General features: G+C 43.0%; 1 protein-coding gene across 2 annotated transcripts in view; it reads left to right on the top strand.

Moving 5' to 3' along the window:
• LOC140424876 (ATP-dependent zinc metalloprotease YME1L1-like) overlaps positions 1-13,816 on the top strand; it is an 83,100-nt gene that overhangs the window by 8,228 nt on the left and 61,056 nt on the right. For both annotated transcript variants that reach the window (XM_072508415.1, XM_072508416.1), the window contains one exon: positions 9,110-9,238. In XM_072508415.1, the coding sequence (XP_072364516.1) occupies positions 9,110-9,238 (129 nt within the window). Of the gene's footprint in view, positions 1-9,109; positions 9,239-13,816 lie in introns of those variants that run through there.

The following is a 13,816-nucleotide window of genomic DNA, read 5'->3' as shown; positions in this document are numbered from 1 at the left end:
CTCGCTCTCTCTCTCGCTCTCTCTCTCTCTCGCTCTCTCTCTCGCTCTCTCGCTCTCTCTCTCGCTCTCTCTCTCGCTCTCTCTCTCGCTCTCTCTCTCGCTCTCTCTCTCGCTCTCTCTCTCGCTCTCTCTCTCGCTCTCTCTCTCGCTCTCTCTCTCGCTCTCTCTCTCGCTCTCTCTCTCGCTCTCTCTCTCGCTCTCTCTCTCGCTCTCTCTCTCGCTCTCTCTCTCGCTCTCTCTCTCGCTCTCTCTCGCGCTCTCTCTCTCGCGCTCTCTCTCTCGCGCTCTCTCTCTCGCGCTCTCTCTCTCGCGCTCTCTCTCGCGCTCTCTCTTTCTCTCTCTCTCGCTCTCTCTCTCGCTCTCTCTCGCGCTCTCTCTCGCGCTCTCTCTCTCGCGCTCTCTCTCTCGCGCTCTCTCTCTCGCGCTCTCTCTCGCGCTCTCTCTTTCTCTCTCTCGCTCTCTCTCTCTCTCTCTCTCTCTCTCTCTCTCTCTCTCTCTCTCGCTCTCTCTCTCTCTCTCTCGCTCGCTCTCTCGCTCTCGCTCTCGCTCTCTCGCTCTCGCTCTCGCTCTCTCGCTCTCGCTCTCGCTCTCGCTCTCTCGCTCTCGCTCTCGCTCTCGCTCTCTCTTTCTCTCTCTCTCGCTCTCTCTCTCTCTCTCGCTCTCTCTTTCTTCCCCCCCCCCTTAAAGGGGAAAGCAGATAACGGTAATCTGGAAACCCACGCGGACACTGAGAGAATGCGCAAACTCTACATAGACAAACACCCGAGGTCGGAATCGAACCCGGCTCCCTGGTGCTGTGAGGCAGCAGTGCTGACCACTGTCACCAATTGAATTCCATCTGTCACAATTTTGCCCATTCTCAACATCTCAACATCAATCCTGTCAGTCCCCTGAGAATCTTGTATGTTTCAATATGGACCTTTCAGGCCCAACCTTTCCTTATGAGACATACCCCTCATCCCAATAATCAGCCAATAGTTGGGCCCTCTTTGAACTGCTTCCAATGCAAGTATGTCCCTCCTTGCATAAGATGACCAGAACTGCGCACAATACCCCATGTACAGTCTCACTAATGCCTTTTACGGTTCTAGCAAGATTTCCTACTTTTATACTCCATCCCCCTTGCAATAAAAGCTAACATTTCATTTGCACTTCTAAATACTTGCTGTACCTGCATTCTAACTTTATATGATTCATGTACAATCTATTGATTCAAACCCAATCTATTCCTGTCACCATATTTGAACCCCCTTCAAGTAGCCCCTCGATTCATGTTTCTCTAAAGAGTAAAATCCATGCACTTTGCGCCTATCTTGGGAGCTAAAATGATTCAAACTGAGACTTAAACTTCTGGCTGTCTTCTGTACCCTTCTGATTACTTCAATATTGTCCTTCATGTGGGGAGACCAAAACTAGACACGCTATTCCAAGTTTTAGTACAAGAACAAAATAATATGCTTTGTCTCAAAGTGAATTGGTCCATGCGTCCTATCTGGCCCAACTATTGCATTACGGTTTATCAAAGACTTCATCAGGAGGCTCCATTGAATCGCGACTCCATTACAACTACAGTAATAAATGGCTTTATTTGACTCAATTTACAAAACTCTGGGTTCATATATTACAATATCCTAAATTTGTTCAAATTGTTCTTGTGGTAGGCCAGGTGGCATAGCATCATGCAGACTTTGTTCTGCATTAATGCCAAGCAAGAAACATTTAATGGCATGGTGCAATGAAAGAAAACTGCGCATGGCCACAGAATTTTACAAGAGTAATGCTTCTGTCAGTGAGAGGCCTGATTCATTGTGAGGACCAGGTCTTGGTTCAATGTTACCAGTGAGCTGAATGCCATGAACGATTGTCTCACTGCAGATTTTCCAACTCTGAAGTTGTGGTATACCATAATGGTCTTGGATTGGATTGGATTTGTTTAGTTTATTGTCACGTGTACCGAGGTACAGTGAAAAGTATTTTTCTGCGAGCAGCTCAACAGATCATTAAGTACATGGGAATAAAAGAAAATACATAATAGGGCAACACAACATATACAATGTAACTACAAAAGCACTGGCATCGGATGAAGCATACAGGGTGTAGTGTTAATGAAATCAGTCCATAAGAGGATCATTTAGGAGTCTGGTGACAGTGGGGAAGAAGCTGTTTTTGAGTCTGTTAGTGCGTGTTCTCAGGCTTCTGTATCTCCTGCCCGATGGAAGAAGTTGGAAGAGTGAGTAAGCCGGGTGGGAGGGATCTTTGATTATGCTGCCCGCTTTCCCCAGGCAGCGGGAGGTGTAGATGGAGTCAATGGATGGGAGGCAGGTTTGTGTGATGGACTGGGCGGTGTTCACGACTCTCTGAAGTTTCTTGCGGTCCTGGGCCGAGCAGTTGCCATACCAGGCTGTGATGCAGCCTGATGGGATGCTTTCTATGGTGCATCTGTAAAAGCTGGTAAGAGTCAATGTGGACATGCTGAATTTCCTTAGTTTCCTGAGGAAGTATAGGTGCTGTTGTGCTTTCTTGGTGGTAGCGTCGACGTGGGTGGACCAGGACAGATGTTTGGAGATGTGCACACCTAGGAATTTGAAACTGCTAACCATCTCCACCTCGGCCCAGTTGATGCTGACAGGGGTGTGTACAGTACTTTGCTTCCTGAAGTCAATTACCAGCTCTTTAGTTTTGCTGGCATTGAGGGAGAGATTGTTGTCGCTACACCACTCCACTAGGTTCTCTATCTCCCTCCTGTATTCGGACTCATCGTTATTCGAGATCTGGCCCACTATGGTCGTACCGTCAGCAAACTTGTAGGTGGAGTTGGAACCAAGTTTTGCCACGCAGTCGTGTGTGTACAGGGAGTAGAGTAGGGGGCTAAGTACGCAGCCTTGCGGGGCGCCGGTGTTGAGGACTATTGTGGAGGAGGTGTTGTTGTTCATTCTTACTGATTGTGGTCTGTTGGTCAGAAAATCGAGGATCCAGTTGCAGAGTGGGGAGCCAAGTCGTAGGTTTTGGAGCTTTGATATGAGCTTGGCTGGGATTATGGTGTTGAAGGCGGAGCTGTAGTCAATAAATAGGAGTCTAATGTAGGAGTCCTTGTTTTCAAGATGCTCTAGGGATGAGTGTAGGGCCAGGGAAATGGTGCCTGAATAACAGTAGGCACCTAGCCTGGAAGGAGAAACTATTTGTAATGGGTGGAACTTGGGTTTGTACCTACCCGCAGTATGCTTGAACATTCTCATTCTTTGTGGCTACACAAATGAATTCCAATTTTGTGTTTTGGGTCCTCCTGCTTCACTGTTTGATGCACAGCAAATTTCTTCCCACTTCTCCCTCAAAATTGCATCAAGGTTTCCTTGTGTCAGCATGCTTTAAGTGGGCACTTGGCCTGCTCTTGGAAATATCGTTCAAAATGGTTAAAATAGCAGCAGACAGGATTGGAGTGAGAATGGGGAGGAATGTGTTGCAATGTGATTTAAGGCCAACGATGTCTAATTTCTTTCTGTGCAGATAGAGTTAAAATCAATTTGGGATTCTAGGAGCTCTGATTAAGTAACATTGCTGATGTTCTGGCAAAATATTCAGGACAGGAGTCATTTATTTCAGACTCTGACTGAGGGATATCACTTAGTTAAATTTAATCAATCAAGGTCAAATGTCCAGAGTACAAATTTTATCGAGGGCAAATAATGAGAACATGAAATATACAAGAAGGGTTACACTGAAAAATGTATAACTTTTGTCTTTACAGGTAATGACTGATCTTTTCTGTTTGCATTTCCGATTTCCAATGTTTGCATCTTTGTCCATAAATCAAGTGGTTATGTGGCCATAAGCTTGTACTTTATAAATACTTGGAAGATTATAGGAAAATACTCAGGGAAATGACAATACCAATAGCTGGAAGTCTTAAAATTACACTTTTGTATCTTGGTGTACAAACTTGTATCGATCCTTAAACTTCGGCAGCTCTTTTTTGTCCACTTTAACACCCTCCTTAAACTCGTGTTTGACCAAAGCTTTGGCCATTCCTCCCAATACCTCCTTCTTTAGTTTGACACCATTTTTTTTTTAATTACACATCAGTGAAGTGTCAGAATAGAATCAAATCCCCATTTGAAAGAACAGAATTTGCTGCAGTTGATATGGAGTAACTAATGGTATTTTGGAAATTAAGTAGAGTTGACGGGTGTAAAGGGACTTCTTTGCTAAACAGCAATACCCAGGAGAGGTAAAAGCAGGGTATTGCAATGCTATCAGTGGCAACAGAGTAATTGCAGAATTATAAGTTTACATCTGTTTCCGTTTTGGACAGATAAACATATAATAGAAAAGGCTGGGTGGGAAGCGTTATTGCAAATATCTAGTTCATGGTTCATGTGTGTTAGAATATAGCATTTGGTGTTAGGAATTAAAGTCTAACTGTAGAAAATAGGATAAAAGCAATTAAAGCAAGCTTGGAGTCGATGACATTTAAAAGGTTGGGGCCATTTTTATTTTTAGCTTAAAAGCTAGAAAGATAAGATAATTAAAATGCTGGGCTGCAGACAGTGCCAGAATATCTCAAGAAATGGCAGTTCAAAAAGTGACGCATGTTTGTTTAATAAAGTCACAATACCCCCTGTAGAAGAGAGAGAGTTACAAAGCAGCATGTGGTTTAGCTCTGAGACATAATGTTTGCCATGCTGCAAACACTGGCAGTCGAGAGAGATGTTTTGTTTGTGGAGTTGGAACTGAAATTACTTTACAAGCATTCAGTAAACCTAAAGGGTTGTAAAACCCATTTATTTAATTAGATCAAAGAAGAAATTGTAATTGAGGGATAATTAATCTAAGGATCAGTTTGAAGGCAGCCCAGAGCATGATGCCAATGATGGAGGTGGGTAGAGCTTTGGAGTGGGAGTGAGGGACAGTGGTTATCTGGTTTCAATTTATCTGTGTGTTTAGGAGAGATTTTTAGTTGCAGGTTGGACCTTGTGTGGTTTGCAGCTCATTGAGAGAAGATGGCCAAAATAAATGACAGTTAGATAGACCTGCACCAGAAGCCGAATGAAACCTTAACTTCATTGACCATGTGGATGAGGCTTAATCGCAGTCTTGTGCGAGAAGCTGGAAGATTGCCTAGTTTGAAGCTAGTGGGGAAATCTACGTTGGATCTCAAATATTTTATATACAATCAAGATTCTGTTAAGGAAAAAAACTTGAAATCTTGTGGCATAGTTCTATTCCTTAAAACCAGGTGTTTGCATTTCCCTTTAAACGTTAACGGTCCACAACTGGATTGTGACTGCATCAAAGCCACTGAAGGGTCACTTGTGGTTCCAGAACTCTGCAATGGCTTTTAATAATTAATCAGGTGAAGGTTTTTGCTTGCACCATCAATTAATGGGTATTTGCAGAGCTTTGTTACTGTAGCTATTTATGGTTTCTTTGAGTAAGACAAGACTTAACTGTTAATACAGAAGAAAATGTCCCAGCAGAACAAAGATGGCATTTCTGGGAAATACCTGAAAGTTTTTGGTGTGCTCATTTTGCTGATTTTTCTAAGTTTTGTTACACATTATTATATTTTTAATCATAAAGTTTACATGTATGTACTCAGATTGTGATTTTAAAATGAAACATTAGTTTTAACATTGAAATGTGGTGATATAAGATTGTGCCTCTAAAACTTGACTTTTCAATAACCCAAAACCTGTGCATGGATGGTCCAGAATACTTTTGCTGAACAACTAATCCAGATGACGGATGTTGGGGTCAGGCATAATAATAATATAGGTGTGTGAACGCTCTTGAAAAATGTCAATATATCAAAGGAGGAACTGTTGAGTATCCAAAATTGCATTAAGGTAGACAAGTTCCTGGGGCCAGATGGGATATATCCCAGGTTACTGCTTTTAGGCGAGGGGAGAAATAGCTGAGACCTTAACAGATATCTTCACATCCTCTTTGACCACAGGCGAGGTTCCAAAGCAGTGGAGAGTAGCCAATATTGTTCCCTTGCTTAAGAAAGAAAGCAGGGATAGTCCAGCAAATTATAGGCTGGTGAGCCTGACGTCAGTGTTGGGGAAGATTTTGGAAAAGATACTGAGGGACAGGATATATTCACATTTGGAGGAAAATGGACTAGTTAGTGACAGGCAGCATTGTTTTGTACGGGGAGGTCATGTCTCACCAACTTGATTGAGTTTTTTGAAGACGTGACAAAGAAAATTAATGAGGGAAGAAGGGCTGTGGATATAGTTTATATGGCCTTAGTAAGGCCTTTGACAAGGTCCCACATGGCAGAGTGGTATAAAAACTAAAATCTCATGGGACTTGGGGTGGGCTGGCTAGATGGATACAAAACTGGCTTAGTTATAGAAGACAGAGTAACAGTGAAAGGGTGTTTTTCAGAATGGAGATCTGTAGCTAGTGGTGTTCTGCAGGGATCAGCGTTGGGACCTCGGTAGTATATATAAATGATCTGGAGGAAAATGTGGATGGTCTGATGAGTAAAGTTGCGGATGACATGAAGATTGGTGGAGTTGCTGATAGTGCCGAAGATTGTCAGAGGATGCAACAGGATATAGAAAGATTGGAGATTTGGGCACAGAAATGGCAGATGGAGTTTAATCTGGATAAATGTGAGGTGATGCATTTTGGAGGATCAAATCTAGCTATGAATTATACTGCAAATGGCAGAACCTTTAAGAACATTAACAAACAGAGGGATCTGGGCATGCATGTCCACAGTTCCCTAAAAGTGGGGAGACAGGTGGCCAAGGTGATTAACAAGGCATATGGCATGCTTGGCTTCATCAGCCGGGGCATTGAGTACAGTTGGGCATGTTGCAGCTATATACAATCTTGGTTAGGCAGCATTTGGGAGTATTGCGTGCAATTCTGGTCACCACATTATCAGAAGGACGTGGAAGTTTTGGAGAGAGTGCAAAGAAGGTTCACCAGGTGTTACCTGGTCTCGAGGGTGTTGGCTATGGTGAGAGGTTGAATAAACTAGGATTATTTCCACTGGAAAGACGGAGGCTGAGGGGAGAACTGATAGAAGCCTACAAAATTGAGAGGCATAGACAGGGCGGATAGTCAGAGGCTTTTTCCAATGGTGGAAGTGTCAATTACAAGGGGGTACAGGTTCAAGGTGAGAGGGGGAAAGTTTAAGGGAGATGTGTGGGTAGGTTTTCATGCAGAGAGTGGTGGGTGCCTGGAATGTGCTGCCAGGGTGTGGTAGAAGCAGGTACATTAGCAACATTTGAGGGGCATCTGGATGGGTACATGAATAGAGAGATATGGACCGAGTACGGGCAGACGGTTTTTAGTTGGGGCATCATGATTAGCACAGGGTTGGAGGGCCTGTTCCTGTGCTGTACGTTTCTTTCTTCTATTCCTTAATTCCATAGGACGGGACGGTAGCACAATGGTTTGCACTGCTGCATCACAGCACCAGGGACCCGGGTTCAATTCTGGGCTTGGGTCACTGTCTGTGTGGAGTTTGTACATTCTCCCCGTGTCTGTCTGGGTTTCCTCCGGGAGCTATGGTTTCCTTCCACAGTCCAAAGGTATACGGGTAGGTGGATTGGCCATGCTAAATGTTCTCCAGGGCCATGCTAAATAGTGTCCAGGGATGTGAAGGTTAGGTTATGGGGTTGCATGGTTAGAATGGGATATGGATTGGTGCAGACTCAATGGGTTGAATGGCCTCCTTCTGCACTGTAGGGATTCTGATTAAAAACCTAGATTAGATATATGACAAGGGCTAGTACTATTCTCATTTAACTCCAGTAACCTTGCAAATTAATGATTACACTTGTCCAGCTGGGTTAGCTATAGATATGTATTCTTGTTTAACTCCAGTAATTACAATTTTAGCTGGTTATTCTCTCGTAGTATTTGCACACTTGGTTGGGGGACACCATCTTCAGCCTTTGTTGTTTTCGATCTGCTGCTAAGCTGTCGTGGCATGCATGCATTTGATCCCTATGGAGTAATCGTGTGCATTGCATATCAGACAAACCAGGTCTATTTGTATAAATTCATCTGCAGTTCATTTTGGTATAATGAGCATTTCAGACATCCAGCTGATTGAAAACTGTTTATACACAACTACCATAGCCCTTAATAATTTTGCTACAAGAATGGTTTGCCTAGTCTTGTTCAATGTGGTGTTTATCACAACTTTGTACTTCTAACTTCAATGCGTTTAGTGTGCTGAACAGTTCAGTAATTAATGGCAGGTAAAAATCATCTTGTATTCTCTTTGATCAAAAGGACATTGTTTAGCTTTAGTACATCTTCACGGAATCACTGGATATGCTGCCCACTGGTTTTGGTTAGGTGCTAACATTGAGGTTTATTGGCCAAGCCATGTTACACTTATTTGTAATACATGAATAGAAAATGTAATATAAACTGCATAATGCAGTTTCAAATAGTACTGTTTACTTCCCCATATCTTAACATTTGCACCCCTCCCTACTCTGCTCCCCCAGATGGTACCCATCATTTGTTGGTCATTAGAAATTCGAGCACACTTTCATAGCAGATTTCGGGAACTCCTCCACTTTGTCTTAATTTCCTCCATTACAACTTTGATTCTTGCATTTAAGGCAGTGACTATACCAAAAGTACTTGAGTGGGTGTAAAGTGCTTTGGGATGTCTTGACGTCAGGAAGGAGCTATTATAAATATAAGATTTTTTGATGTTGTGGATACTCAGTTTGGAAAAATTACCAATTTGTTGTCGGGCTGATTCGAGCTTCAAGGTGCTGGGTGACAGATTGATGCAGGCTGGGTATCTTTGTGTCTGAAGTAGACATGCAGATACTTTCCAGTGAAATTTGAACGTGTTTGCTTCTGCCTTCTGAAAACGTCAGTTTCTGATGGGAGATACTACTGTTTCCAGCATGAATTGGTATCGGTTAAGTACATGAGCAGTTGTATAATGACCATGAAATCAATATTAAATGTCTTAAAGTAACATTTTATTAATTTTATAGGTAAACCCCAATCTTTGCATTGTTATTCATGTTTAGCTGTTTTAATGTTTTTAACCAAACTTTAAGAAAAATGAAAGCTATTTTAAATGTTGATTTTAACAATTATTGTATGACTTTTGTAGGTAACTGTCCCTCTAAGTCAGCTGATCAGCACTTTCCATTCGCTTAAAAATTCTGCAAGCTCAGTCAGTTCTGCATCTATACAGTGTCTGCAACGAGAAACACACCAAGAACGCGATCAAGTTAATGAGGTAATTTTTGGTTAAATTATCATTCTTGAAAGAGGAATTGGTAAACTAAGATCTAAAATACCAAGCTTTCTATAATTTAAAAAAAATATTGCTGCTCTTTTAAAAATAATGGTGTATTTGTTTGAGGGTGCCCTATAGCAACAAGAATATCGGAATGATTTGAACTTGAGATTTTAATACCATATCAAGCATTGGATAAAATAGTCTTTATTGTACATGAAGATGTTATAGTTTGCTCTGTTAACTAGAGATCAAACTAGTTTTTGAACAGTTGTAGGTAAAATGATTCCACAAGAAGAAAATCTAATTCAAAATAAGATGCAATATAAAAATATTCAAATGTTATATAATTCTTCTATTTCCTCCATAGTCAGTGAAGGATTCCTGTTGTTAATAATTTCCAACACTGTGCTGGAAATAGTTACCAGCTACCAGATTCTAGGTATCACAGTAGATGATGAGCTGAATTGGGCACAATGTGGTGGCCAAGAGATGTACACGATTATGTTACCTCAAAGTTAAAACCGTTTTGAGTAGATCCCAGAATCATGAAACTCTTCTATATAGCTGTAGTTCAGAGTGCTCTCCATTTTGGATTTCTCTCCTGTTTGTTGCCTTGGGAAAGTAGAGACTTGAAGGCAGGATGGGTACCAGATGAGCAGAATTTTCTTGACAAAATCTGTTCTTGAAGAATCCTGATTGAAGTAAAGTGTTTCGAACAGTGGGAACCACCCTTTATCTCAGCGTTATTGCTGGATGCGTTCAGGGAAAAGGCTACAATCCCTTATGTGTAGGACAAATCAGTTCTTGATCATGTTTGTAGCCTTTTCTAATGGAGCTTTTAACAGGAGTTTGATGAATTGATGACTATATGCGCTCATATTGGGGCTCACTGAGATGTGGCACGTGGCCCAGTGGTTCGCATTGCTGCCTACGGCGCTGAGGACCCGGGTTCGAATCCCGGCCCTGGGTCACTGTCCGTGTGGAGTTTGCACGTTCTCCCCGTGTCTGCGTGGGTTTCACCCCCTCGACCCAAAGATGTACAGGTTAGGTGAATTGGCCACGCAAAATTGCCTCTTAATTGGAAAAAAAAAAAATTGTGTACTCTAAATAAAAAAAATATTGGGGGCTCACTGATTATGTTTATGCAGTGGAATAGTTTTAATATACATTTTAGTTAGTTAGACTTGTGGGATTGGCTAATTTTCTTGCTTCTTGTTATTATTCATTTCTATATTTTTTTAAAGAACATGCAATATACCTAAAATAAATTTCCATACAGACAAATTGAAATAATGAATACATGAATGTTGGAAAAGGCCAGGATTCAACTTTGCTGTGAAACTCCCCAATATCTTGTAAATCTGGCTGAATATTGAAGGACCTGAGGGGGGAGTTAAAAAAACTGATAATAGAAGCAAGGGGGAATTAAAAAACTCATAAGGGAAGCAATACATTAAATTGGCAGCTAATATAAAAAGGAATTCCAAGTTCTTTTATAAGCATTTAAATAATAAAATGGTGGTAAAAGAAAGAGTAGGGCCGTTTAGGCGTTAGAAAAGGGATGTGAAGGCAGAAGAAATAGCGGAAGTATCAAACAAGTACTTTTGCGACCCAGGTTGAGGTCTGAGAGGAGGTAATTGGTACACAGGAGGAATTCGCAACCAAACGGGAGAAGGTGTTAGGCTAAAAGCAAATTACTGCAGATGCTGGAATCTGAAACGAAAGAGTAAATGCTGGGAACTCGCAGCAGGTCTGGCAGCATCTGTAGGGAGAGAAAAGAGCTAACGTTTCGAGTCTGATGACTCTTCGTCAAAGCTAACAGAGAAAGTGGAAAATATTCATACTGTGGAGTGAGAATGAAAGATGAGTCATAGCCACAGAAACCCAGGGAAACCGGGTGCTAATGGCCACAGAAACCAAGGGGAAAGAGTGCTAATGGCAGTCCCCAGAGAGGACAAAAGATGTGAAAGGCCAACAGCAGAGAAACTAGCATCAGAGGATGAACTGTAGATGTAGGGGAAGGGGGAAGCAAAGAGGAGAAAGGTTAAGGAAAGGTGGATAAGATTGGGGGAGGGGGGGGGTGGTGAAATATATATTAAGAAAGAAATGATAAAAGACAGTTTAAATTAAATGGGATGAAAACAAATGGGTCGAGGTGGGGTAGAGCTGATCACCTGAAGTTGCTGAATTCGATGTTGAGACCGGAAGGCTGTCGCATGTCTAACCGGAAGATGAGATGTTGTTCCTCCAGTTTGCGTTACGCTTCACTGGAACATTTCAGCAGGCGAAGAACAGACATGTGGGCATGGGAGCAGGGTCTTTTGTTAAAATGGCAAGCAACGGGAAGGTCAGGGTCCTGAATGCGCACAGAGCGAAGATGCTCAGCAAAGCGATCATCCAGTCTGCGATTGGTCTCTCCGATATAGGGAGACCACATTGGGAGCAGTGAATGCAGTAGACCAAATTGGAAGAGGTGCAAGTGAAACGCTGCTTAACCTGGAATGAGTGTTTTAGACCTGGGATGTTGAGCATGGAAGAGGTAAAGGAGCAGGTGTTACACCTTCTGCGATTGAATGGGAAGGTGCCATGGGTGATGGGAGAGGTACTGGGTATGGTGACAAGAACAAAGAAATGTACAGCTCAGGAACAGGCCCTTCGGCCCTCCAAGCCCATGCCAACCATGCTGCCCGACTAAACTACAATCTTCCACACTTCCTGGGTCCGTATCCCTCTATTCCCATCATATTCATGTATTTGTCAAGATGCCCCTTAAATGTCACTATCGTCCCTGCTTCCACCACCTCTTCCGGTAGCGGGTTCCAGGCACCCACTACCCTCTGTGTAAAAAAAACCTGCCTCGTATATCTACTCTAAACCTTGCCCCACTCACCTTAAACCTATGCCACCTAGTAATTGACCCCTCTACCCTGGGGAAAAGCCTCTGACTATCCACTCTGTCTATGCCCCTCATAATTTTGTAGACCTCTATCAGGTCGCCCCTCAACCTCCGTCGTTCCAGTGAGAACAAACTGAGTTTATTCCACCGCTGATGCCCTCCATACCAGGCCACATTCTGGTAAATCTCTTCTGCACCCTCTCTAAAGCCTCCACATCCTTCTGGTAGTGTGGCGACCAGAATTTAACACAATACTCCAAGTGTGGCCTAACTAAGGTTCTATACAGCTGCAACATGACTTGCTAATTCGTATACTCAATGCCCCGACCAATGAAGCCAAGCATGCCATATGCCTTCTTGACTACCTTCTCCACCTGTGATGCCCCTTTCGGTGACCTGTGGACCTGTACACCTCGATCTCTCTGACTTTCAATACTCTTGAGGGTTCTACCATTCACTGTATATCCCCTACCTGTATTAGACCTTCCAAAATGCATTACCTCACATTTGTCCGGATTAAACTCCATCTGCCATCTCTCCGCCCAAGTCTCCAAACAATCTAAATCCTGCTGTATCCTCTGACAGTCCTCATCGCTATCCGCAATTCCACCAACCTTTGTGTCATCTGCAAATTTACTAATCAGACCAGTTACATTTTCCTCCAAATCATTTATATATACTACAAACAGCAAAGGTCCCAGCAATGATCCCTGCGGAACACCACTGGTCACAGCCATCCAATTAGAAAAGCATCCTTCCATTGCTACTCTCTGCCTTCTATGACCTAGCCAGTTCTGTATCCACCTTGCCAGCTCACCCCTGATCCCGTGTGACTTCACCTTTTGTACTAGTCTACCATGACGGACCTTGTCAAAGGCCTTACTGAAGTCCAAAGAGACAACATCCACTGCCCTACCTGCATCAATCATCTTTGTGACCTCCTCGAAAAACTCTATCAAGTTAGTGAGACATGACCTCCCCTTCACAAAACCATGCTGCCTCTCACTAATGCGTCCATTTGCTTCCAAATGGGAGTAGATCCTGTCTCGAAGAATTCTCTCCAGTAATTTCCCTACCACTGAAGTAAGGCTCACCGGCCTGTAGTTCCCTGGATTATCCTTGCTACCCTTCTTAAATAGAGGAACAACATTGGCTATTTTCCAGTCCTCCGGGACATCACCTGAAGACAGTGAGGATCCAAAGATTTCTGTCAAGGCCTCAGCAATTTCCTCTCCAGCCTCCTTCAGTATTCTGGGGTAGATCCCATCAGGCCCTGGGGACTTATCTATCTTAATATTTTTGAAGACGCCCAACACCTCGTCTTTTTGGATCTCAATGTGACCCAGGATATCTACACACCCTTCTCCAGACTCAACATCTACTGAAGGGAAGATGTGTTTGGTGGTGGTATCACGCTGGAGTTTGTGAAAATGGCAGAGGATTATGTTTTGCATACTGAGGCTGGTGGGGTGAAATGTGAGAACAAGGGGGACTCTTTACTTGTTCTGGGAGGGAGTGGAGGGGGCGAGAGTAGTGGCGCGGGAGATGGACTGCACACTGTTCAGGGCCCTGTCAACAACTGCAGGTGGGAAATAACGGTTGAGGAAGAAGTAACACCTTTTCGAATTTGGCATCATCGGAACAAATGCGACGGAGGCAAACTAGTTGAGAGAAAGGGA

This window comes from Scyliorhinus torazame, chromosome 6 (genome assembly GCF_047496885.1).
Source record: "Scyliorhinus torazame isolate Kashiwa2021f chromosome 6, sScyTor2.1, whole genome shotgun sequence".
NCBI lineage: Eukaryota > Metazoa > Chordata > Chondrichthyes > Carcharhiniformes > Scyliorhinidae > Scyliorhinus > Scyliorhinus torazame.
The sequence above is the reverse complement of the archived record's forward strand: the minus strand, read 5'-3'. Positions and strand labels throughout refer to the sequence as shown.